This window comes from Gymnoscopelus microlampas (genome assembly GCF_963454915.1).
Source record: "Gymnoscopelus microlampas genome assembly, chromosome: 5".
In the NCBI taxonomy this organism is placed as follows: Eukaryota; Metazoa; Chordata; class Actinopteri; order Myctophiformes; family Myctophidae; genus Gymnoscopelus; species Gymnoscopelus microlampas.
The window spans coordinates 31,248,356-31,274,295 of NC_139942.1; the positions used below are offsets into that span (position 1 = coordinate 31,248,356).

General features: G+C 42.2%; 1 protein-coding gene across 1 annotated transcript; it reads left to right on the top strand.

Annotated features, from left to right (window-relative positions):
- Positions 1-724: 724 nt before the first annotated feature.
- On the top strand, positions 725-25,491 carry LOC311045032 (potassium voltage-gated channel subfamily B member 2-like; the record flags this gene model as incomplete). Its single annotated transcript, XM_084056843.1, has 2 exons — positions 725-1,267; positions 23,542-25,491. 2 exons carry the CDS (start codon positions 725-727, stop codon positions 25,489-25,491), a joined length of 2,493 nt encoding a protein of 830 aa, XP_083912969.1.
- Positions 25,492-25,940: the final 449 nt, after the last annotated feature.

The window sequence follows — 25,940 nt, forward strand, 5'->3', positions numbered from 1 at the left end:
TACACCTGTAGGACAGAAATGTCATTACTTATATTGCTATCTATTCATTAATAGAATGGTATTTCATAATGTAGGAAATCGTTTTTATTTGTTAAAAAACAGAATCACCAATAGAATAGGGTTTCTGCATACCACTTAGACAAAGAGAGCAGAGAGATCCTTGTGTGTGTTTTAAAGGTTATACATCATATACCGTAGGTCAGGGTTCAAATGTTAAAATGTCTAAGAAACAAATAAATGACCATAAAATATTACTTACTATTTGTAATCCACCCCTTATAAACCCCTATTTGAACAATAAGTTTCACTGATCAGCCAGGTTCTGTTTGTTGGCTTTTCATGTTAGCATAGAGTCTATGCCATAGACCATCAAAAAACTCTCTGGGTTGCAGCTGTGTTGTCCTAAAATCCTATATACAGTCCTGCAAAAGTTATATAAAGATTAATGACACCTATCACATTATCAGTTTTGATTTGGACTAATAATGTCCTCCTTTTCTCTTCTTCTGTTTCTTCAGCCATGGACCTACAATAGTCGCAGGGTTGTGTTGTAATAAGAGCTTGTGAGCACAGAGGGCCTCAGCTTCTTTCCTGGGTGGAGAGATTGTGCCTGAGACCCCACTACCACCCATCCCTAAATCTCCAAATCAGCATCTCCCTGCTCACAACTCCAAGCTCTCTGGTTTAAACCAATAGTCATCACACCATCACACAAACAACACCCATGGCGGACAGAGGGACCAAACTTCCTCCGGAGCCTATCGACATCATCCGCATCAAGGCCCGATCCCGACGGGTGCGGCTCAATGTCGGAGGCCTGCTCCATGAAGTCCTGTGGAGAACGCTGGACCGGCTTCCCAGAACCCGGCTGGGGAAGCTAAGGGACTGTAACACCCACGAGTCCTTACTGGAAATCTGTGATGACTACAGCCTCAATGAGAATGAGTACTTCTTTGACCGGCATCCGGGTGCCTTCTCATCCATACTCAACTTCTACCGCACGGGCAAGCTGCACATGATGGAGGAAATGTGTGCACTGTCGTTCGGCCAGGAGCTGGACTACTGGGGCATCGATGAGATCTACTTGGAGTCGTGCTGCCAAGCGCGCTACCATCAGAAGAAGGAGCAGATGAATGAGGAGTTGAGGAGAGAGGCTGAGTCACTGAGGGAGAAGGATGGGGAAGTTGAGGAGGAAGGATGCTGTCCTGACAAGAGACAGAAGCTCTGGGACCTCCTGGAGAAACCGAGCTCATCTGTGGCTGCTAAGGTAAAATATCAAAAAATATTTGCACTACATATGCACTCTTACAAAGGTAAAACCACCCTACAAAAAAGTGTTGATTTGTCAAATTCAGGTCACAAGAATAGTTAGCAAATCTTTAGAGGGGATTTCCACTTTGTATAGCCCTGTTGCACCCCTAATGACATCTGAGAACGGGTTGTGACATCACAGCTGGCCATTAAAGTGCCATCGAGGCTCCTAATCCTCTTTCACCTATTGAATAATCAGATAAGAGAGTGAGAGATGGAGATAGAGACAGAAAGAGAGAGACAGACATAGAAACAGAGCGACAGAAAAGCCACAGGAAGATTACTGCCTCTTGCAATCTTCTACTGTGCAACTACTTAAATACAGTACTGTAGGTGCTGTATACTATATATTGTAAAGTTTGTTAGAAAATATATAACACATTCTCTCTGTTGATTTCTGGTGATAATCTCTTATAGCAAAGAACAAATAGCAAAAACTGAGGAATAGGTAGGCTACTAGAGATTGCTCAGACTGTACATGTTTACAGCTATCTGTAAGGGGCAGAATTCTCTCAGGGTCCAAATAAAAATATTTGACAGTGGTTCCTTGAAAGTGAGGAATTGTTTTAGTAAGTTTACTCTTGCTGAACTATATCTAATGTAGATGACGGAAAATAATAATAATGTCATATAATTAGAATTTGTAACATGTTACAAATTACACATTCATACTTGCTGCTTAAAGAGTTTTAAAGTCTTCAAAGAAAACTTTGATGAGAGAGGATAAGACGAAGTGCAGGGATGTTGTCAAGGATATCATTTTTACTAATACACAGGAGTCCCTGGCCTATGTCCAGTATACCCAAAACATTATACATCAAGTGGAATCATGTTTTGTTGACGTTGTCAAGTCTCTGTGACTACAGCTCTGCAGAGTGCTAGTATACAGTAAAACAATTTCCCAATGTGGTGTGACAGCAGCTATGCTTGTTTTACGACGAGTGTTATCGTACGCTGTAAATAAAGTTTGTATGGCAGTTAGCCAACAGCCAGCCAGCTTCCCAGAACAATGAAAGCAATCTATTTGTCCATTAGTAAATGTGTTGATGTGATTGTATTTGTTTCTGGTCCATTACTAAAAGCTCGTTGATGCACAATAAAATCTTTTCATCTTTTCTCTTGGACTGGGAAGAATCGTATTGACACTGGCACACATTTGGCCTTCGTCTCTAAGTGAATATTGGAAAATAGAACACTCCATTAGTTAGACTAAATGTCTGACCTTGCCGTAACTGTATGTTTGAAACTTTACCAAACGTTATAGCGTTAGAAATGTTAGAAACTTTCAAAACTGGTATAGCTATTGGTTTTGTCCTGATGACTGAGAAGGGGATTAAGTATCGACTGCTCTGCATTCTACTTAATTGAATCAAACCAAGGAAGGAAAAGGGAAAGGGAAGAGAGACAAGGGAAGCATGAGATCTGGTCTGCATCAGCCTTTTATGTATTTGTATGTGTTACATTCACACATCGTCGCCATGCAAGGCACAGACCTGCCGTTAGGCATTCAGTGTCTTGCTCAAGGACACTTCAACTTGGAGGAGCAGGAATCGAACCAGGAACCTTTGAGTTCCCAGTCAACCACTCTACCTTCTCCTGAGCCATTGCAGCGTGAGGTGAGAAAGGGCGAGAGCAGGGTACAAGAGGGGAAGGGTTAGAGGCAATATTACGGTGGGTTTTGGCAGATTCGCTTTTACCAGTTGAGTGAGGAGAAAGAAGACCCCAGAACTGACAACAGTATGACCAGAATGTTTGGGCCTTTAGTTTCAATAGGCTGGGCTTACACAGGCCCAGGGTTTGACTGGTTCCCTTGTGTGGTGCAGTAGTCACAGATGTTAAGTGCGGGTGACTCCTTTTTAATTTCACCCCTTATATGTCCTATAGATTAGCTACAGTACACAAGCAGCGATGGTAGCCCCACTGCTGTGCTGCAGCTGAGGGAAGGAACTAATCGTGTTTCTGGGGAGACGGACAATGTCACACTGTGACTGCCCCCGCTCTCAGACGACCTCTGGCTGGGAAACAGCCCATGAGTCAGGGTTGCTGGGTGTATACTCGGGGGAAGCGACGACTACAATCGGGGTTAGGAGCTGACGCATTGTGTGGCTTAAAGCTGACAAATCTATGCCTGTTTTCAACAATTCAGTCTGCATCAAGATCAGTCAAGACACACAAAACCAGCTGTGCGGCACTGGCATACGTTCTGTCCACACACACACACACACACACACACACACACACACACACACACACACACACACACACACACACACACACACACACACACACACACACACACACACACACACACACCTAGAACTGAAGTTTCCTCTTTGCTTATGCGATCGCAAAAAGAGCAGCCACTTCCAAAATCTGAAGATTCCCGGTTCCCCCTGGGTTAATATTGAAGTGCCCCTGAAGTGCCCTTGAGCAAGACACCTTAACCACTAACTGCCCACGTTGAGCAGGTCGTCTTTTTTTACCTAGACTGCAGGTGAAACCTCCCTCTTCCTAGCCCAGCCTTTGTCCTACCAATCCCTCTACCGCCCACCCCTCCCCCACACTACACTCTTGAGTTCATTTTCTAAGGGCAGGTTGGGTGGCACGTGGGGCTTAGGATTTCCTTCAAGCGGTGTATCGCGGAGGAGGAGGAGGCAAGGTGGGGTAATCCTCTGTCACCGCGTCCCTCCCCTGCTGTCTGCTACGGGGAAGGACACGCAGTACTGAGCAGGGTGGCGTCATATACTGTACTGTTGTCCAAGTACTTGCAGGGTACAGTACACAGCAGGAGGTGTGTGTGTGTGTGTGTGTGTGTGTGTGTGTGTGTGTGTGTGTGTGTGTGTGTGTGTGTGTGTGTGTGTGTGTGTGTGTGTGTGTGTGTGTGTGTGTGTGTGTGTGTGTGTGTGTGTGTGTGTGTGTGTGTGTGTGTGTGTGGACAGACAGACAGACAGACAGACAGACAGACAGACAGACAGACAGACAGACAGACAGAAAGACTTTTAAAGGTTTTATTTTCTTTGTGATAAGTCTTATATTTCAACACTGAGACTATATCAGAGGGACACATTAAAACATTACTCCAATCTAGGACATTCAGAAAGGAACATCCATTTTCATCAGTCATCAGTCATTAGGTGGAGATTCATCTTGGCTTAAAAAGCTTAGTGAGCATTTCAAATCCATTGCATTCATTTTACATTTTGTTTGGATTTTTATTATGAAAGGAAAGGGTCACATTCAGAAAAGTTTACAGTACTTAATTTAATAGATCCATCATATGCCATTTCACACCAAACGTTTTCATCAGTGTGTTTGTACGTATATTTATTTACACATTATTTCACTGTACAATATTCCTGTCATCCTAGAAATATCATAAGTGTGCAGCAATTGCTTTAATTTGAATGATTCCGCTTTTACACTTTGACAGTTAAATGAACACTCCAAAGCCAAACCCTGAATTACACTTGTTGTGCATCGATCTACAAACTCACAGGGCTCACAAAGCGGCGTGTTGTGAGCTTAGATCAGCTAATGTTGGTGCGGGACACCGGCACGCAACTAAGTATAAATCAGGCTTAAGAGGAGGAATAGAAAGAGTTTTTGACTATAGACCATGGGTTTGTCCAGTGCACAGCATCGTCAGTCATAAGTTTGAGTCAGCTGGAAGTCTGGAACAGTAGCGGTGGAGAGCAGCAATCATATACTGACATCATTAGCTTGTGTAGAGATGATTGGAAATAATATATTGCCATGGTCAAGGTGTTACCTGTTACTGCACATACAGTATAGATGAATAGAAACACACACACACACACACACATTCTTCTTATTCTGTTTTACAGTTTTGAGTTTTTACAGTATTATGTGTTTTGGTCACCTGCCAGTAAATAATTTTGAACTCAGCTGAACCGAGATGAACTAAACTGAACCAAACTGAACCGATAAATTGACAGGGAGACACAGAAAGGGAAGTGATTTAATCTCCTTTGGGGCTATTACCAGAGACGCTGCTGCAAATAGACTGTTGCTGCCCAGACTCTTGACTGCCACATGTCTGTCTGGGAGAGGAGAGGAGGCAGGGAAGGAAGGAGGAACACAGATGGCGTGAGAGAGAAAAGCAAGATGTAGGTTCTGTGTGCATGTGTTCATGTTTGCCCGTGAGAAAGACCTATTTCGTCACACAACTGTATTTGAACGGCTTCCTCAGCTTTCGCTGCTCACAGGCACAAGTGAGAAAAGAGAGTGAGAGTGAGAGAGAGAGAGAGAGAGAGAGAGAGAGAGAGAGAGAGAGAGAGAGAGAGAGAGAGAGAGAGAGAGAGAGAGAGAGAGAGAGAGAGAGAGAGAGAGAGAGAGAGAGAGAGAGAGAGAGAGAGAGAGAGAGAGAGAGAGAGAGAGGGGGGGGGGGGCAGTTGAAGGAATGGAGTGGAGGGAATGATGGAGAGGACGGTCTGATTAAGAAAAAGGAGGGAGGAAATGAGTGATGGAGGAAGAAAAGAATGGGGGTGGGGTAGGGGTTTTATAGTGTTATTCTCTGTCCCACACAACAGCCTCCTGATCCCCTGAGGGAATTAGTGTCCCTCATTCAGTAGTCCCCTTCACCTCGCTGTAGTACAGAGTTCTCCTACCTATGAGAAGCAGGAAGTAAGTCTCAGGGAAGCTTCAGGATACCCTACCACACCATTAAATACAGTGAGACTCAAATCCACCTGCCATTTTTCATTTGATTTTGAATCTCAATCCCTCACTCTTACGTGTGCTTCAGTGTGGGGGTGGGGGGCGGGGGGGTTATAGGGACGAATTGTGCACTTTGTCCTGTTGACTGGGTTGCCCTCGGATATTCACATAGTACATGCAGACTCAGGGGAAGTGGGCTCTTTGGGATGCAGGGTTAGTCTGCTGAATGTCTGGCAGTGAAAGGAAGAAGATTAATATAGAGGGGAAAATGTGAGGAGAGTGCAAAGAGAAGATTAAAGTTAAAGTGCTGCTACTGACTTTGTTGACATTCAATTATACGCAGCTTTACTTTCAGTTTATAGTATAAACACAAATAGTACATACACCCTTCAAGACAACATACTGTAGTGTAACAGCAGTGCATTCTATTGTCAGTAACCTATCAGAACCTTAAGTAGTCAGAAGCATGGAATTCCAAGTATTGTTCATTAGTATGAAGTGACTGGACACATAGGGCAAGATGTCAATATAAAGTGTGTTGCTACCCCCAGGGACGGGCGTAGTGTTCAGAAGGTCACAGTGTGTGGGAGATGGATTGCTGTTCAGTACCCTAATAGCGCGAGGTTGAACCGTTTCACTGTGGGCATCTGTTGAGGTTGATTAGAATCTAGGGAGGGTTGACCTCACATGGAGACTGACCAGTGAAAATCTAATTAAGATGAAAGCCACATGCTCAGGTGACATAACAATTTGCAACATTGCAAATAACTGAGCACGTAATCGTATTCCAAGATGAGTTCTGATGAGATCTGCACAAAATTTGAGTTATTATTTTATTTCTCCGCATTTCAGTCTTGAAAAGTTTAGCACTGACAGCAATTTTGTATTGGATTAATTAAAATAGAAAATGTCTGCTTCATAATGTACTGTCTAATCATTTCAATTTCCCGGTCCAGATGTCTCAAGATCAGGATGTTACAAGTATGTTTCTAATTAATTAAATTCTCCTTTCCTCTCCTCTCCTCTCATTACCTTTTCTTATTAGCTCTTTTCTTATCTTTAGATCTTTAAGCATAAATAAATGACAGGCCAGTGAATAGTTTGAAAAAGAGAATGTGAGCACTCATCAGTTGAGTATTTCACAGTTCATGTTTATTGGGTGCACGGCTCTGACGGGAACAATATCTTTAAAAAGATCCCCAGCACTCACTTAAGGTGAGTGCTAGCTGGTGATCTTTTAAAAGCCCAGTGAATAGCTTCAGCTTTTCAATGCATCATACTACATTGACATCTCTTGCGGGAACAGCTGGGAAGTCAGTCTAATCATCCTTACAACATGCTGACCTTTTGTGTATTATACCAAATGTGTAGCCTGCCTGACAACTGAGCACTGTAAATGTCAGTTGTGTTAATTCAGTGTAAACATATTATAGATTCAAGATTATATTTTTCCTCAATCCTAGGGGATCTTTATTACACGATACATCTCTTACTGTAGGTCAAAATATATGGTATATTTATATATGGTTGATCAGTTCACAAAATGATTCTGTGTAGCACCAGCCAGGACATATTTCCCTTATTGCCTACTGCCTACTGCAAAGAAAGTGCTTTCTAGTATGCCAAATGAGCCTCACAATAGATGCTTTGGTTTGGTATGGGGGTTGTAGTGACGGCTTTGCCTTGACACCTGAACACACTCGTCTCTTTAATTACAGCCCATTGATTGGCCCTGGGTGTCACAGTGACCAATCGGAGGGTTCGTTTCTGACTAATTACTATAATCACGACTCGGCCATCTTTGTCCTTTTGTCTCACCCTCTCCCTCACGCTGTCCCTCTCTCTGTCTTTCATTCCCCCTCTCTGTGTGAGTGTGAATGTGTATATCTGCATTAATCCCTATTGTTTAGGGCTAATAATACTGTTACTTTGTCTGGTTAAACAGCTGTCAAATCAGCAGGATCTCAGCGTTTCTCTTATGCCCTTGTTCTCCTCATTGTCCATGAGAACACTGACAGCATTTATATGCACACCACATTCACTTTATGTTTAAGGATAGGATATAATAGAATAGAATTGAATAGAACATTTTGCCTATAATGACATGCCCAAAATGGGGACACCAGTGGTTGAAAGTGAAAGTGGTTAAATTTGTCTCTCATAGCCAGACGACCAAAGATCATCACCTACTGATATGTCTGGTGACGTCTAAATTCAATGAATGGGCTAATCTCTGTTCTGAGATTTTAAAAATAACCGCATCGCAGAACCAGTGCCAAAACTTTCAAGCAGTCCTTCATATTGGGATGGTATCAGGATTGATTTTCAAAGCAGTAGGTATAGGTTTTCTTCTGGTTTCTCCGCCATCCAAGCCCATTCAATTAATTTAGATTTCCCCAGACGTATCAGTTGGTGGAGATCCCTGATAGTCTGGCTATGCGAGAGTAGCTGAAAAGTAACAGTTTTGGAAATACAAGGTTTCCATGTGACAGCGACGATATGTTTGTTATGTGTACTGTCTAGTATGGGGGGTGGGGGGGTAAATATGTCTATCCCTGTTAATAAAATGTAGTTATAAAAAGTATCCTGATTGTTATCATAGAAAGTGAAGAATGTTGCATCCAACATACAGAAAGATACATGCAGTCCTCACGATTCTGGCTAATATTGGTATATCCATATTCCATATTAGTACATATTAGGGTATTCTGCTACATGTTGCATAGGGCTGTTCCATTGAGAACATGCACATAAAACATTCAACACAAAAAAAAGACAATGATTTCATCAAGGAGATAATACAATTGATGGCAGAGCAGCTACAGTATAGTCTTCATTTATTGATTTTCCTGTCCATGTGCTGTGGTTACGGTAGTTAGCACACAGGTTCTTCAATTAGTGAATTGGTCTGTTTGTTTGTTCCTCATCAGCTTTTGGTGATGCAGCTGCTAATCTTCCTGGGGTCAACACAGTAACATAAAAATAAATTTACAGTCATATATAAACCGGTGAGTTTTAGTCTAATTTTGGTTCAAGTGTTCTCAATGGAACCAGCCCTGTCCTGGGTGTACCAGTTATACCCCCAAACTATCATCACACCTCCTCCAAGAAGTTCGTAGTAGTGCTGTATATCAATAAAGTTACCTTTAACCTGTTTCTGAGTTTTTTGTAGAATTGATGGCTATACTGGTGCTACAGACCCTTTAACCAACCTTATCTGTGGAGATCCTCTTCAGTCATGAAGGGTGGATGTAGATGAAGAGGAGGAGACATGAACCCTCTGTGAAAATTGGCAAACATTCAGCAAGCATAGCAGATTCAGAGTCAAACTCTTCAGATGTGCTTGTAGATCGGCTGTTATCAGCAAAGAGATTTGGTCTAGAGGGACTAAAGCAGGGGACCAATTAAAAACCTCTGGGGGACCCCGGTCAACCAAGTATATAGGGCTTAAGCGGTTAAAGAGGATTTTCAAGCCTTGGGTCTGTTGACCAGGCTCAACATTAGGAATGGGATCTTAACGTATACTTTTGTATACATTCTAAGTGGATGTCAGGATGACCTGAGCCTTTGAATTATGTCAGCACAGCAAAATAAGAAGAGGGACAATGAAATGCCCTTACTCAGCAGAAGTAGCTTGATATATGTGATGTCTTGGCCTTGCATTCCATTTGGCCTCCACAAAAAGCATCAACAATCCAATAGATCCCATGTCTGTTTCATCCAAAAATACCTCCACATATTGATTAAGACAGCTAGGGTTTCTCTGCTGAGCTGGTTTTACCGCCCCTCTGTCATTCTCTCTTCCTCTCCTTTCATGCGTTCCTTCCCCGCTCTTTCTCCTCGGCCTCTCATCTGTCTCATTAATCTTCTCATTCTTCCTGCACTACTCCCTATAAATGTCTTTCTCTGCTTCCCCTTCTGTCATTCATAATTCTTTCATTTTGATGATGATGAGGATGAGGATGAGAAGGTAGGTTTAGAAGGTTAGAAGGAGCAGGCAATGAAACTTTCTTACCAGGTCTTAGGTTAGAGCCCGCTCACCAAACATTTTCAAGCTAATTGAAAATCTGCAACACCATCAAGCAACACCATCCTGCAATGAAGTACAAATTAGGATACATTTTTGACAAGGAAGATGTTATTTGGGACCTGAGCGAAACCAGTGTTGAATACCTGAGTTAGTTCATACTTTCACCTACCTTGAGAGATTAGGTTACACTGTGTGGGCCAAAGTAGCAGACGTGTACAGGTATTGACACAGAACGTGCGGCTGGAGCATGAAGACCCTCCTGTCATTGTGCATGCGGTAACTCACTGTTTTCCAAACAGTGGGTTGGACTCGGGACCCATTTGTGGGCCGTGGACCGATTTTTATGGGTCACAACCAAGTAAATATCCCTTTATTTTTTGTTTCCTACGTTTAGTTTTTAATTACGTAAAAAAAATAATAATAATTTGGGAACCACTGCTGTAACTGACCAAGAGCTCAAACCAAACTTGTAAGCCTTTTGTGATTTGTTCAGCCAGCAGGCAAGTCTGTTTTATTTCTCAAATACAATCTATAGGACCGACTATCCTCACTGTTATTTACAATTTATCAGAAATCAAATTTGAGTATTCCGTATTCAGACATCATCAACCTATCTGCATTGGTTGTTGTGGTAAGGATATAAGAACATAGGCGTGAGTAATGCTTAATTTATACTCTTCAACGCGTTGTACTACTAGAAAATTGGCAATCTACAAGCTCACAAGGTGACATGAATCGCAATGCCTTGTGACTTGTGAGCTTGTAGATTTTTTCGGTGAGCGACACTGTTGTACACTGAAGTTTCACATCTTTAGAATCAGATTTGAATCAGACTTCGAAAAACCTAGGAATGTGGTTCAAATGTGATTTGCAAAAAAAATGTTTCCATGTGGTTCTTTGCTGTTCTGACAGAAAAAAACGATCTGATTCCAATCTGGATAGGTCCAGAATTGGATTTGGGCTGCCAGTCTGAACCTAATCCTTGTGGGGTCCTGGTTGATGAGACAGTGAGAACATAGTACATACCACACAAGAACACACAGTCACCAGTTTGAATCCAGCCCATGTTGCGTGTCACTCCTCTCTTTCTCACTGAAATTGCATTTATGTGCACATAAAATGGCTGTAATTTAGTAAACAATACCAAGGCAATATTAATGTTACTACTGTGGTGCACTCAGTTTGGAGGGTACATGGAAATTAATCTGAATATTTTTTATTATCATGTATATTTGCGTATAAAAGGAATTTGAAGTTGGCGCACTACACTGAATGCCCTGGGCCCACTAAAAAAAAGTGATGCGAATCTCAATGGGATTTTATCCTTGTTAAATGAAGGATAAATACAAATAAAAAACAAAGACAGGGAAGCTGGAGCATTCTGTTCACATTTCCATTTTGGCAGGTACCTGGCAGAAGTTAAGAACGATAGTTGTGGGTGCGTTTCTGTGTGCCAGCTGCTGGCACAGTAACACCTTTTGTTTTCTTACAGTACTTTTGGGGCATTTTTATGCTGTATTTACATAGGAGAGTGTAGAGGCACAGGAAACCATGTGACGAGTCACATTCAAACTCAGGTCCTTGCGACTCACATGGAGCATAATCAACGCATTCTCACTCAAAAGTCATTGTGTGATTGATAAACCACCCACCTATAGAACAAACATGTACTACTACTACATTCTCTTTCTACTGCACTGCCACCAAAGTGTGGAATGCCCTGACACCATCCCTTAAAAAATGTGGATCACTGGCCAAGGCGAAAAAAGGCCTGAAAATCCATCTTTCAGGAGGCCAAAGGGGGAGGTAAATCTCACTTCTCCCATAGAAAGGTGAAGGCATTCACTGCCTACACCCCCCCCCCCCTTCTCCTCTGTACATAATAGTGTTTTATATTTGTTGATGATGTTGTATTTTGGTGTTACTTTTTTATGCTATGTTGAGGAATTGAATACATAGGACCACAATGGAAATCATTTTAGCTCAAATGTATGACTGTACCCTGTGCTGTTTGCATTTCTGTCTAATAAAGTATTCATTCAATCAATCAATCAATCAATCAATCAATCAATAACCATCTTTCAGCAAATATTCGCCCAAGAATAGGGACACTAGGATTCAAGTGATTAATGTTATTACCTTCAGGTGTGTGGCTGCTGTGAAAGGGGTCTATACATTTTTTTTAAAAGACTACCAGTTAAAGGGCAAGACCACTTTGGTAGAGGTTTGGGTTGTGTAGTTATCTTGCCATGATGTAACTCCAAAGGTGGGCAAGAAATCAAAAATAATTGCTCCATTGATTAGAAATTGATCATTCAAAATATGCTCCTCATTGACTTGTATCATTGTATGGTAAAACAGCTCTCAAAGTCACTCTTTTAGCACAAAAACGAACGCAAACAAAGTTGATTCAGACAATATAAAGCATCACCAAACCCAGTACTGTTTTTTTTTTTTTATAAAAATGTCAACTTCCTGTTGATTTTGCCATTTTTAATAAGTAGAAAACCCGGACTAGATCCGCGGATCCGGATCCAGATCTTCAAATAGTAAAATCAACAGGAAGTTGAATTTTTTATTAAAAAAACAAACAGTACTGGGTTTGGTGATGCTCTATATTGTCTGAATCATTTACGTAAAAGAGTGACTTTGAGAGCTGTTTTACCGTACAATTTAAGTCAATGAGGAGCATATTTTGAATTATCAATTTCTAATCAATGGAGCAATTATTTTTGATTTCTTGCCCACGTTTGGAGTTACATCATGGCAAGGTAACTACACAACCCAAACCTCTACCAAAGTGGTCTTACCCTTTAACACTTCTCCTTGAGGAGCATCACATACTGCACCTTTAAAAAGTTAGTGATACTCGTTGGGAAATACTGTGCTGGCTTCCCTTTTGTTCCTGAAATAATTTATTGAACCTGCTTTTCTCTTCTGAATTACACAGAGAGATCTCTAAAAGAGATGTTGAGAGTGGAGATCCTCGTCTCCCTTGCCACATACGCCACAAGCTGGGCTCGGATCAGATTCTCTGGTGCCTCCCTGACATTTTAGTTGAGCAACACTGTCGTAAAAGAGTTGTACACCAAAGTATAAATAATTCAAGAGCATATAGCACTTTAACTACTGCTGATACATCTGTTGGTTTAATGGTGCTTATGATTACAAAGTGCAACATCAGAGTAAGTGTCATGAACCCATAGTCGATAAATGACAGGGTAAATGGTCAAGTAAATAGAGTGTAAAATAATCAATTAAGTGCTACACAGTAACTAAATTACAATACCACAGGGTAAACATCAAACCTAGCATCTGTCTAAGTTTTAACATACATAAAATGTGAACAAGTAAACAAAATACATCTGCATAGTATAATTAGCACAGGCAACAAGTATTGATACTGTACAAGGACATTGGGAGTGTTAGGGGGTGAGGTGGTGCTGAAGAGGTGAACTTTCAGACTGCAGTGGAAAATGGGGAGTGAGTGTGCAGTCCTGATAAAATCAATACAATTGCTCAGTCCTGATACAAGGACTGAGCAATTGTATTGTAATTTCATAGCAGTGTAGAGTATATCAGGCAAATGGTGATCATGTTCAGCTTCTATATATTTTATTGGCATGTCAACAAAATTTGACCCGGTGCAGCTCAGGTTTAAAGAAAACAATAACAAACAAACAGACAATAAATAAATGAATATGACACTCATCCCGTCTGTTCAGGCACAATGCCAGCGTCGAAAGCAACCCACACAGTCACCTGGAGTTGTGTCAGGACTGATTAGCTGCCTTCACATCAGTGGCCAGCTTAAAGGGCTAAACCTGGCCTGCATACACGCAAGAGACACGTGTACAAGCCGGAAGCCCTCCTATTTCATATATAAAAAAATATATTTCAAACGTTTTTTATTTATTTTTTCCCTCATTATTAGGACTGGTTAATCATGAAAAAGAGAGGAAAAAGTTTCAGCAGACTGCTCATAGGTTGTCTTTTTCTTTTATTTATTTTTTTACAGCTTGGCAAAGCTGTCAATAAACATTTATATTGGCAGCCAAGCTGTAAATGACATTTCATATCTGTCTTGTTAGATTATTGTTCAGGCATTTCTGCTTTATTCGGTAGTATAGCCTAGTGGAGACAGAGGGCTTAGAGAGGGGAGGTGATGTATGTGATGCCATGATTACTGTATGTGGCACTGTACAGTATGTTGAGAGAGATAACTCTCTCTCAACGTGTCTTCCACTTGCGTCGAGCCCCTGAATTATAGAGATGTTAGCCATTCGGTTTTCCCAGGGTGTAAACCCTGATTTAACCCTGATTTATACTTTGTCGTAAGATGGTGGATACAATAAATTAATTAAGCATAAGACTCTCCAGAGGTGAGCCATTGACACCAGGCAAATGTCCAGCCAGCTCCCTAATTAATAGGAACTTTGGCAAAGAACAACCCGCTGAGCACTCCATAAAGGGCTCTCTATCTATTTGTCAGCATGACCGCTTCGCTTGATGGACTCTATCCCTGTGTGTAGGCATAGAGTGCGTTTGCGCATCCATGTTTGTGTGTGGGTGTGTGCATGCCAAGGAATGGCATTGTGCACATATGTTTGGATTTAAGATGACACAACAGTGAAAAAGACATTATGATTTTTTTCTGCTATTGGGCCTCCAAGCACAGTGCAATAGAGCCTCTGATCAGAGATTTGCTCAAGATTCTTGTGTTTGTTCAATCAGACACTTAACTTCAACATTGAACCCATTTGGCATGAGTAATTTACTGTTTTAACTTCATTTCTTGGTTGGTTTGATCAGAGAAGATCAAATGTATGTTGTGTAGATAGATGATTGTAGGTATATTGTATATTGAGATATTGCAAGGTAGTGTAGTACACAGTAAATACACACCCATAGATAGATTGCATCAAATATAAGCAAGAGCTTCCAAATATTGATTTGCACCTTCTTTGGCATAAGTCATGCTTGGCACTAAGACTGTGTCCTCTTTGTCAGTCTTTTATGAAGGAGCATAGCTTTCATTTAGAATTGTCTGGTCAGTGTATTCATGTCTCTTCATTAATGTTTGCAGAGCCATAATTAAAAAATGTGGTAGCAGTGTAGCACTAAAATGTCACAAGTTAAATGGCTTTTTTGTTAGCGTAGTTAGCGTGCCGACCACATCATGACAACCTAAAATCAAATCAGTCAAATTATCAAGTTAATGCACTGCAAAGTAACATCCTCAGTGTTCATTTAACTCTGAAAGGTTTGAATCATCTACGGTCCAGCTTGGCCATGCACTTCAGCAAACACAATTGGCTGTGTTCGCAGGTGGGAAGCCGGGTGCCCTCCTCACTGTCAGGTGAAAACAAGCTGCCTACAACTTCATGTGTATCTGAGGAGACACGTGGTTGTCTACACCCTGACACATGAACAACTTTAGGGGTTAGGCAGTAGCAGGGATTACACAAACTGGAAATTGGCATGAAGACTACATTACATTACATTACATTACAGTCATTTAGCAGATGCTTTTATCCAAAGCGACTTACAATAACTAAAAAGGGGAAAATGGGGGGAGGAGTGTTGAAACATTTAAATAAATGTGTGTCCATTTTACACAGTAAAATGAACACTGGGGTTGTTACTTTGTACATTGCAATCATCAATGTTGCGATTGCAATATGGTTGCAATAGGCTCTGTGCACAACTGTAGTCCCAGGTTTTCAGAGGGTGGTATACCCATTTCCTGTTCCAGTTCATATTCCTATGGCTTTGTTTGATTGGCTGGACAGAAGATTTGAAACACATTGACGCTTAAAGGTGTCTTATGTGTTTCCGGTCCAAATCAAATCAAACAAAGCTATGGAAAAATAAACCGGAACAGGAAATGAGCATGCCACCTTCTGGGACAACAATATGCACACTGCGCAGAACCTATTGTAGGCATGCAATTAGAAGCTGTGCAGCTAACGGGTAGAGCTGTGACAGTTACCACTGTATGGGATATTTCTCTCTCTTTCCTGTGATTCTGTCTCAGTGTCGTTGATTTGCCATCTGTCCATCCCCAGGCTCACCTCCTCCTCGTCCTCCCTGGAGGTGTATCATGGTCTGATGTAGAGTCCACACAGGCTCTGTTGCAGTCTGTCCGCATCATTTGTGTAATCATGTTTAGCCAGACAAAGCTTGCATGCACGCGCGCACACACACACACACACACACACACACACACACACACACACACACACACACACACACACACACACACACACACACACACACACACACACACACACACACACACACACACACACACACACACACACACACACACACACACACACACACACACTGTCTGTAACTATGTAGTTTGCTTACTGTACAGAACAAAATGACAATACGATACAGACTGTATCTGCATATCTATTTGATGCCATGGCATTAGTCCGACGACTCATTGTTCCAGAGTACCATTAGTCAGACGGCCCGATAGTTAGATGTGTTATTGAATCAAACTGTGGATGTGCATGCTAGACATTTCAATCAAGCTGAACGTGCCCTATTGTTTACATCTGGCCTTCAATGGTCATTGAGTTTGGGCTTTTTAATCACTTCAACCCTACAAACTTTGTTGACCAGGATCCCCCAGTGGTCTATCCCCCTACCATTTTTCCCTGTACACAAAATATTTTCGCCCCAAAATAGTCGGTCTACAAGCTCACTCACAATGCATTGTGTTGTGAGCTTGTAGATCGACTTGAGCACTCCAACAAACATAATTAGCAGTGGCAAGGGATCATGACCTTGTTGTTGCACTAGCAACACTTGGGAGGGGTCTACTCTAGGGAGATAACGTCAACTTCTACGCATACACTCTCCGAGATCAACCTCCTTGTCAGGTGAAAAGAGGTGGCTGGCAACTCCATGTGTATCGGAGGACGCACATGGTTGTCTACACCCTCCTCAGTGGGAGGTTGGCAGTAAAAGGGACAGGGGCAGTATATATGTGAAATTGGCAATGATTCAGTTGTGGAGAAAGTGTGTGTGTGTGTGTGTGTGTGTGTGTGCGTGCGTGCGTGCGTGCGTGCGTGCGTGCGTGCGTGCGTGCGTGCGTGCGTGCGTGCGTGCGTGCGTGCGTGCGTGTGGAAACAAACTAAAAGGACTTAGGACTGGAGTGTGGATGGGATGGAAAAATAGTAACAGTGATGGTATTCTCTCCTCTTAACAGTGGAACAATTGTGACCTTGTCTTTTCACTATGTCAACCCAAAATTAATGATCTCTTTTGGGAAGCCTTCTGATTGTTCCCACCATGTTATTTTTCTAAAAATCAGAACTTGAAAATCTCCCCAACTGTTCTCAAGTTATCTTGCGAACAAACATAATCCGACTAGAGCTATCACAACAATATCTCAACTTAACTGTCAGTGATAAATCAACACACAATGACACTGCAATGTGCTATTCTCAGCATCTATACTGATGGAGAAGAAAGGTGGATTGCTTAAAACATAACCCTGGCTCTTTGGAAAAAACCTTGAAAGAGAATTGTGATTGCATACACAGAAGGCCATCATGTTTGATTGACAGTTGAGAGCCAAACATTTTGGAGTTCAAGGTGCAAACATTAATCAACAGAGCCAGCATTAGTCACAATTTATTTTTTGACAATTCGAAAATAGCTATCTATCTACAAGCCCAGAACGCGTCGCATGGTGACTGGTTGTGAGCTTGCGATCAGCTATTTTTGAAAAATGTTGACAAATGTTCTCTTATGGGGGTCCCTGCCTGGCGCAACATCTATTCAGATGGGTGTCCACTGCCAAATACATATCAATGTGGGGTTCATGAAAATGTGAAAATGAAAATCATGAAGATGTTTGAGAACCACTGTTTTAAATAAATATTTTTAGAATCTTTAGGAAAGTATTGAGCTGTAGAAGTGCATTTTATCATTTAGGCTAATATTAATGTGATTAAATAAAGGTTGAATAACTGAATTAGTGTGATGATTACAGATACATTTGAGATTTACCTCAGTTAGTTTTTTTTTCTATAGTGTTTTTGCTGCATTTTCTTTATCAATATTATAAGTATCCAAATTGGTTGGTGTTGAGCTTGTTTGTCATCATATCTTGCTTCGTCCAGGATTTGCCTCGCATTATTTATTTTTGTCACACCATAATGCTTACCGAAGAAATCCAGTAAGATATCTATCAGCCATTTCCTTCAGATAGAGCTCTCATTACTTCTCCTTCCAGCATACAGTGCATAAGAAAGCTTGTGTGTTCCTGGATACCTATTTAGATCTGGCCCAGGGTGCCAAAGTCATGACATTTACCTGCCATTAAGCCATTAAATGTTGTATGGTGGACACAGTGTTACCCCAATACTTTTCTTGTCCTGTCCTTTCCATTTATTTCTATAGTTCTGTCATTGTTTAGTTTTCAGCTTATGTTAAAGCTGCAATCTGGGACTTAATTGAACAACTAAAGCATTATTTTAACCAATTTATATGGTAGAGTATGTTGATACCATATAACTAGCATACCTACAGTGGTCGGAGGTGGTCTCATTACTCTTCCATTGAAAAATGTATCCACTGGCCAAAAGTGGGGATTCCCTCATGGATGAGTGTGAGATTTTTAGCCGCATGCTGAAAGCTGGCGGCTCTACAGACAGACTAAGACCTAGTCCGACACCCAAGCGACACCTGAGTGACACCTAAGTGTCATTGGCTGTCCTGGCAGTCCTTCACTCCTTTAAGCCAATGGTGACACGAATGGGGAGACGGCCCGCCCCCCGCAGTAACCCTGCTCCGCTGCCTCCCCTCATTCACAGACAGTGCAACTTTTACTGCAGTCTCAGGCAGGAGGGTTAGCCTAAATGCTAGCGTGCTTCATTAGACCTAGTTTGGCTATTAAGTTATTATTTGGCCATGTTCACACTGACTTCAATCTTAGCTATTGTTGGGAAGACCCGTGTGGTGTAACAAAATGTTGCCACCACTTATATAAAAAACATTAGAGCGTTTAGCGTCGCAGATTCTGTGACGCTAATGTTGCCAGGTTTGGCGAGAGAAACAAGCAATCCAAAAAACAAGTAATCAGGTCTATGAAAAGATTGGGGCAAAAAAAGCCTGCCGCATGCGGCTTTATTATGACTTTGGTCATTTCTTGTTGGTTTCCCACTCGGATGAGCGGAGTTCGAATCCTGGGTTTTACAGTTGTAACTTTGTTGCTTGGATTGTAGCTTTATAACCATACTGAAATTGTATGATTTTGTAGAGGAAAGAACAAACAGTTCCGATAAATGGTAGTGCTACCTCACTTTTTTCCATGTAGACATGTTCTTTTTTCTCTGAAAGTTGCATGATATATGATGCTGTAAAGGCCATGTTAGGGGACACTTTCAGCATGACCCTGACACTGTGTGGAGACAATTTTTCACTTATGTCCTCTAGCAACAAGGTTGTTGCTAGAGGACCTTGAGTTTTATGTAGACAGACAAACATTATACACAAAGGCTTGACAAATGTTCTATTAATGGTAAACAACAACAAAAGGTTCACATTATTAATTCACTTCACGTTAAAACAATTTTGATCATCGCTGCTCCTAGTTCTGTAATGCAGCAAGCAGTACTTTAAATCATTCTTATTTAATATGTGTAGATATTGTAGTCTAGTATCATGTCAGCCACTAATTACCTCAGGTCATGTTCTCACCCCTGTCTGACTGTCAGCACTATATCTCGAGCAGTTATGAACAGATTTGCACAAATCATGGTGGAAAGGTTGGTCTTGGGCCAAGGATGAACTGATCCACTTTTCACAATGATTGGCTAAAAGGTGACGTGGCACAATAACTTCTGAACAGATAAACATAACGCCACAATACTTTGAAAAATGTTTTAACTGATTAACCGGTCACACCATTTCATTGTCAACCTCTGAGTATTGTGCACCATGTGTAGGCCAATGCATAATGGGTCCATGGTGCTAGAAGCACTGCTACTACTGACTGTAGATCTGTACTGCCACCGACCGTGGCAGAGATCTGTGTTCTACTATGCATGTTTTCATTTCGTTTCGTTTCTGTGCAAGCTCCATCGTTTTATCTTGCTTGGTTTCCAAGAACGGTAGGTTATATTAGAACGATCTCTTCCTAGAGCACAGCTTCAGTCTACAGTGCATTAAGATGCTTATACTCATGCATAATGGGTACATGGTGCCAGAAGCACTGCTACTACTCACTGTAGATATACTGCCACCGACCGTGGCAGAGATCTGTGTTCTACTACGCATGTTTACGCGTTTCGTTTCGTTTCTGTGCAAGCTCCATCGTTTTATCTTGCTTGGTTTCCAAGAACGGTAGGTTACATTAGAACAATCTCTTCCTAGAGGACAAATTAGACAGCTTCAGTCTACAGTGCATTAAGATGCTTATACTCATGACGAGCTGTGTTGTGATCAAAGGTCAGGAAGTGAGGATTCTATCAAGCCTAGCCTTTTAACACACTGTTGATTGGCTACTTCCAATAGTTCAGCTACTCTGTACGATACAGAGCACAATGCTGCTGACAGTATGATGCCTTGTGTCAAGATTGCAGTGCAAATGATATTAACTCATGGGTAGCATGTAGACTGCTCGTCTTACAGGCTGCTAAGCTGTGGTTCAATAGTGGTGAAACACGCTTTCAGCCTGTCCCTGGCTACTACACAGATTTGAAAATACACCAAAGCGGGGTGGAGGAGGTTGACACTATGACACCATAGAGATTGATGACATAGAATCATTGGATGCATTTGCTCCCGGGTGGCCACGTTCTAAACCACAGTGCCTCAAATACACTAGAAGAAAATAAATTAAATTGACTGATTGTTTGATCGATATTCCAATGCATTTAAACTTGTATTAGATACTACAGCTGAGTGAGAGTGTTACAGAGAATATAGCTCTTTAATTTTCTCTTTCCCCACAAGACTAGGTTTAGCTGCTGAATCAATGTTTTTCTTTTCTCTAGCACTAATTGTAGCACTTGATCTCTCCCTGAAGGTTAAAACCCCAGTTCTCTACCTGAGACCGGGGTTCGAACGCCACATTATCCATTTGTCTATGGCCAAGGCACTGACCGTCTACCTGCATGCTCACTGAAAGTACAGTGTATCTGTGGATGGGTTTTCAAGAGGCCCTTGGCCGGACATTTCAGGATAATGCTAATAGGATTGTGTTGCTATCTATAGGAAGGATAGAGAGAGGTTAGAAGTGGTTACTCATTCTTTCCTTCCCCCAACAGGAAGAATCAAGGAAATAATCGGATACCTTCTTCCCTCCTCGCTGGAACTTGACACCAGCATGGAAAACTTAATATCAAAAATGAAAACCCCTTGTTGGTTTCAAAAACGCTGATAGGGCAGAATGTTGCTATAGGACTCATGCCACAGTAGCTATACATAGAAAGTGTTGAAGAAAGTGTCCATTTACATCTTTTTCAATTATCACAATGTATGTAAGGTACACAGTAAAACCCTCAGTGTAATGAACCGTGTCAAATCAGTTTTACATTTTCTTTTGCCAGTGAGTGGTTGCCTGTAATAAACAATTATACAGTATGTGTTTACTGTCTACAAAGGGCAGATTTGGAATGTTTTTATCTAAGGAGGGAGAGGCCAGTTACATTCAATCTTGTCTCAGATATTAGGGGCCATGCACATAGGGTGTGTTACTGTGTTAGCATGTGTGAAAAAAGTTAGATGCAGTGCTAGGAGTAATAAACAATGCATTTCTTCTTTTCTCCTTGCATTTAAAAACAAGGAGAAATGGGGATGTCGGTTGCTATGACAACGTACTCCGCCAACATCACACACTGAGCAAAGGCCTACATTTTTCAGCAAGACCTGCTGTGTTAATTAATTATATTCTAACTTGAGTTGAGACATGGATATTCTTGCAATTCTTGCCTTTGATTTGGCATTGGATTGTGAACTCTCTAATGCTGGTACAGCTCATACTGTAGGTTATATAACCACGGTACAGCTGTTCCAAGGAGTAAAGTTCACAGGTCCCACCCCTTCTGTTTTGTGATTGGCCACTTTTTCTAAAGCTGACATTGATGAACAGTGCTGTCCTGTAATTAACTTTGGTTGGACGCTATCCAACTGACTGCATCCCATCAGAAGAATACAAAGAAAGCACAACAAAGTTTTAAAAAGAGGCACTGAAAATCTGACATATGCACCCTGTGTGCATAGGGAGTATGTGAGCAGACTTCAAATGTTCCACAGAACACAAACTGTAGCCCTGGTTACCCAAGTCTGAATTTGTCCCTAATCAAAAGCTCAAATAAAAAACAGTAATACTCTGGGTTCCTAGGATCTGAATTCTGACCCACTGCTATACAGGACAAATAAGTCATCTACAGTGCAAAGAGTACATTTTATATCTATCCCCATACTTTATTTTTTATAATCTCTGATATAATAATTATGCTCTCTAGCAATATTTATTTCCAGGGAATTTCTTAAATAGCCACGTTGTACATTGAACACCCTTTCTGGACACTTCTGGAAGTGCTATAGGAAGACAAGTTTGTGACAGTTTCAGTGTTATCTCTAATAGACAGGTCCATGGCCAGGTCAGATGCACTGAAGTGCCACTGGAGGCAAAGGACTGAAAAGGGAAGAGAAATAGAAGTGGAAAGAGGGAGAAATTGAGAGGGCAATAAAAGGGTGGAGAAAGAGAGGGAAACGTATTGCATGGTGTGTGCGTGCCTGCGTATTATATGACAATAGTCACATTTATTAGTAGTGACAGAACAAAGGGTATTAAATCTAATTGAATTCATGAATCAAGTCTCAATACAGCAAATAGACAAAAAGTGTAACTGAGTCAAATATATGTGTGCAGGTGCCTGCATGTGTGCCTTTTTTGTGTACATGTTTAGGTGAGAGAGACTCAGAATTTGTGCTGAGCACCACCCTACAGTTTTAAGCTGGAATTTAGGGTGGGCCAATTATGAGAGGTGATATATTTGTGAGGAAAATGGTGTGGTTGGGGGGGGATTGAGCAAGATGGAGGTTAGTGGTAGGCAGAAGGTTAAAGATTATTTTTAGGCTGCGCTTGCTTTATTTAGACAGGACAATAGGGAGACAGGAAGTTGAGGGCAGAGCGAGGGAAAGACATGCAACACAGATCTCCAGCCAAAAATCTGAGTTGCATGTTACAGTTTAGTGTTATCTGTGACAGACCGGCCCATGGCCTGTCTGTTAGAGATAACAGTCAAAGCACCAGCTCTGCCGGTTCTTTGTCTGATATGTGTCAGTTGTACACTAACTGTATAGAGGAACGATAGCTTTGCCAATCAGTTGAAACCATATTGTAATAAAAGCAAACATAATTAACATGTTATCTATTTCCTCTCCTTAATCTGTTGCCAGATATATCACCATTCCATGACAGCATTTAAGAATTAAACAATATGATGATTAGAAATTAACAAGGCATTTGTGTTCTGTGTGTCTTCCAGGTCCTGGCCATGATCTCTATCCTGTTCATCATATTATCTACCATCTCCTTGTCCCTCAACACCTTACCAGAGCTGCAGGTGGTGGATGAATTTGGCCAGTTTAGTGACAACCCTAGCCTGGCCCATGTAGAGGCTATCTGCATCGCCTGGTTCACCATGGAGTATCTACTGCGTCTGCTCTCTGCGCCCAACAAGTGGAACTTCATCAAGGCTCCCCTTAATGTCATTGACCTACTGGCTATCTTGCCTTACTATATAACGCTCTTCCTGACTGAATCCAACAAGAGTGTGCTCCAGTTCCAGAATGTGCGCCGTGTGGTCCAGATCTTCCGCATCATGAGGATTCTGAGGATCCTCAAGCTGGCCAGGCATTCCACTGGGCTCCAGTCTCTGGGCTTCACTCTGAAAAGGAGCTATAATGAGTTGGGGCTGCTTATCCTGTTCTTGGCCATGGGCATTATGATATTTTCTAGCTTGGTGTTTTTCGCAGAGAAGGACGAGGATGCCACCAAGTTCACCAGCATCCCAGCCTCCTTCTGGTGGGCTACCATCACCATGACAACTGTTGGATATGGAGACATCTACCCACAGACTCTGCTGGGGAAGATCGTTGGTGGGCTCTGCTGCATTGCTGGTGTACTAGTCATTGCCCTACCCATCCCCATCATTGTCAACAACTTCTCAGAGTTCTACCGTGAGCAGAAGAGGCAAGAGAAGGCCATAAAGAGGAGAGAAGCTCTTGAGAGAGCCAAGAGGAATGGCAGTATTGTCTCCATGAACATGAAGGACGCCTTTGCTCGTAGCATGGAGCTGACAGACATATTGGTGGAAAAAGTAGATGACAGCAAACCCGTGGACAACCGTTTGTCGCCCAGCATTTTTAGCTACCACAAGCACTTCTCAAATACAGAAGGGGCCAGCCCATCCCGCTCACAGAACACACACTACCAGGAAGTCGCCCTACTGGGCTCGCTTGATAAATTCAAGCCCTCCCCTGTCAAAACAAGCCCACAGCATCTCAATGCCCAGCGCCTGGAGGACACTTACAACAAGATGACGACCAGTCAGGGGAAGAAAACAGAGGAACAGATGGAGATGAAGGTGGTGGCGTCCTCACGTGCAAAGCATTCTGTGGCTATAGAACAAACCATCGCTGAGGGCAACTCCAGTGAAAGCTTCTCTAGCACGTCTGGGGAGGGAGGACCTACTCCAAATGTCGGAGTAGGTCAAGGCATTACTAGACACCAACGCGTCCCCCCGCCCTTGGATCTCAGCCAGATCAGCGCCATTGAGGTGAGCAGACCTCCTGAGAGCATCCAGTCAGGGGCCATCATAAAAGAAGGTCTGTACGAGTTTGTGTCCACTACCCCTGACTGCAGTGGAGTGGGAGTAGCGCCACAGAGTGTAGACAGCTATGGGATGTCCTATGAGAGTATCCGCAGCTCTCTACTAGGTAACATCACACCTCAGCGGGCGAGGCCCCTCAATGTCAACTTCATCACTTCCCAAGATGAGGCACTTGCAGCGATTATGACACCAGTGGCCACACCGGCCTCGGCTAGCTCCCCCAGGCTTCCCCAGGCAATATCAGACGACACGGTTTCCAGGCCCACAATGGCTCTCGGTGCTACCTTACAGGAAGCTAAGTCTCCATCCCTAGCCCTGCACTCTGTCATTCCGAGCAGCTCCCCGGGGGGAGGGGAGGGCGCAGTGGTCAGGGGCTTAGAAGGTGAAGGGCAGATCACAGGCTTAAGTCAAAGGGGAGGGAGGAATCACATGGGGAGATCTGCCGTTGTTTCAGGCACCAGTGCCAGCCCGCTGTCACCTAAACCAAGCCCTCTCAACTCAGTAGGGTTAGAGGGGGGAGGATCAGTAGAGAGCGGAGAGAAAGTTGAGAATCACATTATTCTGGAAGGAAGCCTAACGCCACCTTGCGAAACAAGCATGTGACCCTGACATTTTAGAGAGTAAGGGTCAACAAGTGGTGGCATCAAAGTCTGAGGATGAACAAAGACAAAAACACATGCTGATTAAGCTAAAAGTATTTGAAAACTTGAAAGCTGTGGACGTCTGTCTGAAAGAAAAGAAAAGACTGCTACTGTTGCATTGATATTTTGGGGACTAAACAGGGAGGTTGTTGCAAAGTGTGGACAATTGACAGTGGATTTTGTTCACAAAAGGTGAATGAGAATATTTATGACTTATATGAAATTATTTTGTCTCCAGTTCTTTTTATGCGCTGTAGCCTGTTATCAATCGCAAGTTCTTGTTGTACTTTTTTTTGTCTGAATTGCAATACACAACCGGGTCCGGAGGGATGGGGGTGGAGGGGATGGGGGTAGAGGGGCTGGGGGGAGTGGGGGGCAATTTGGATTTCTTTTTTCTTTTTTTGTATAAAG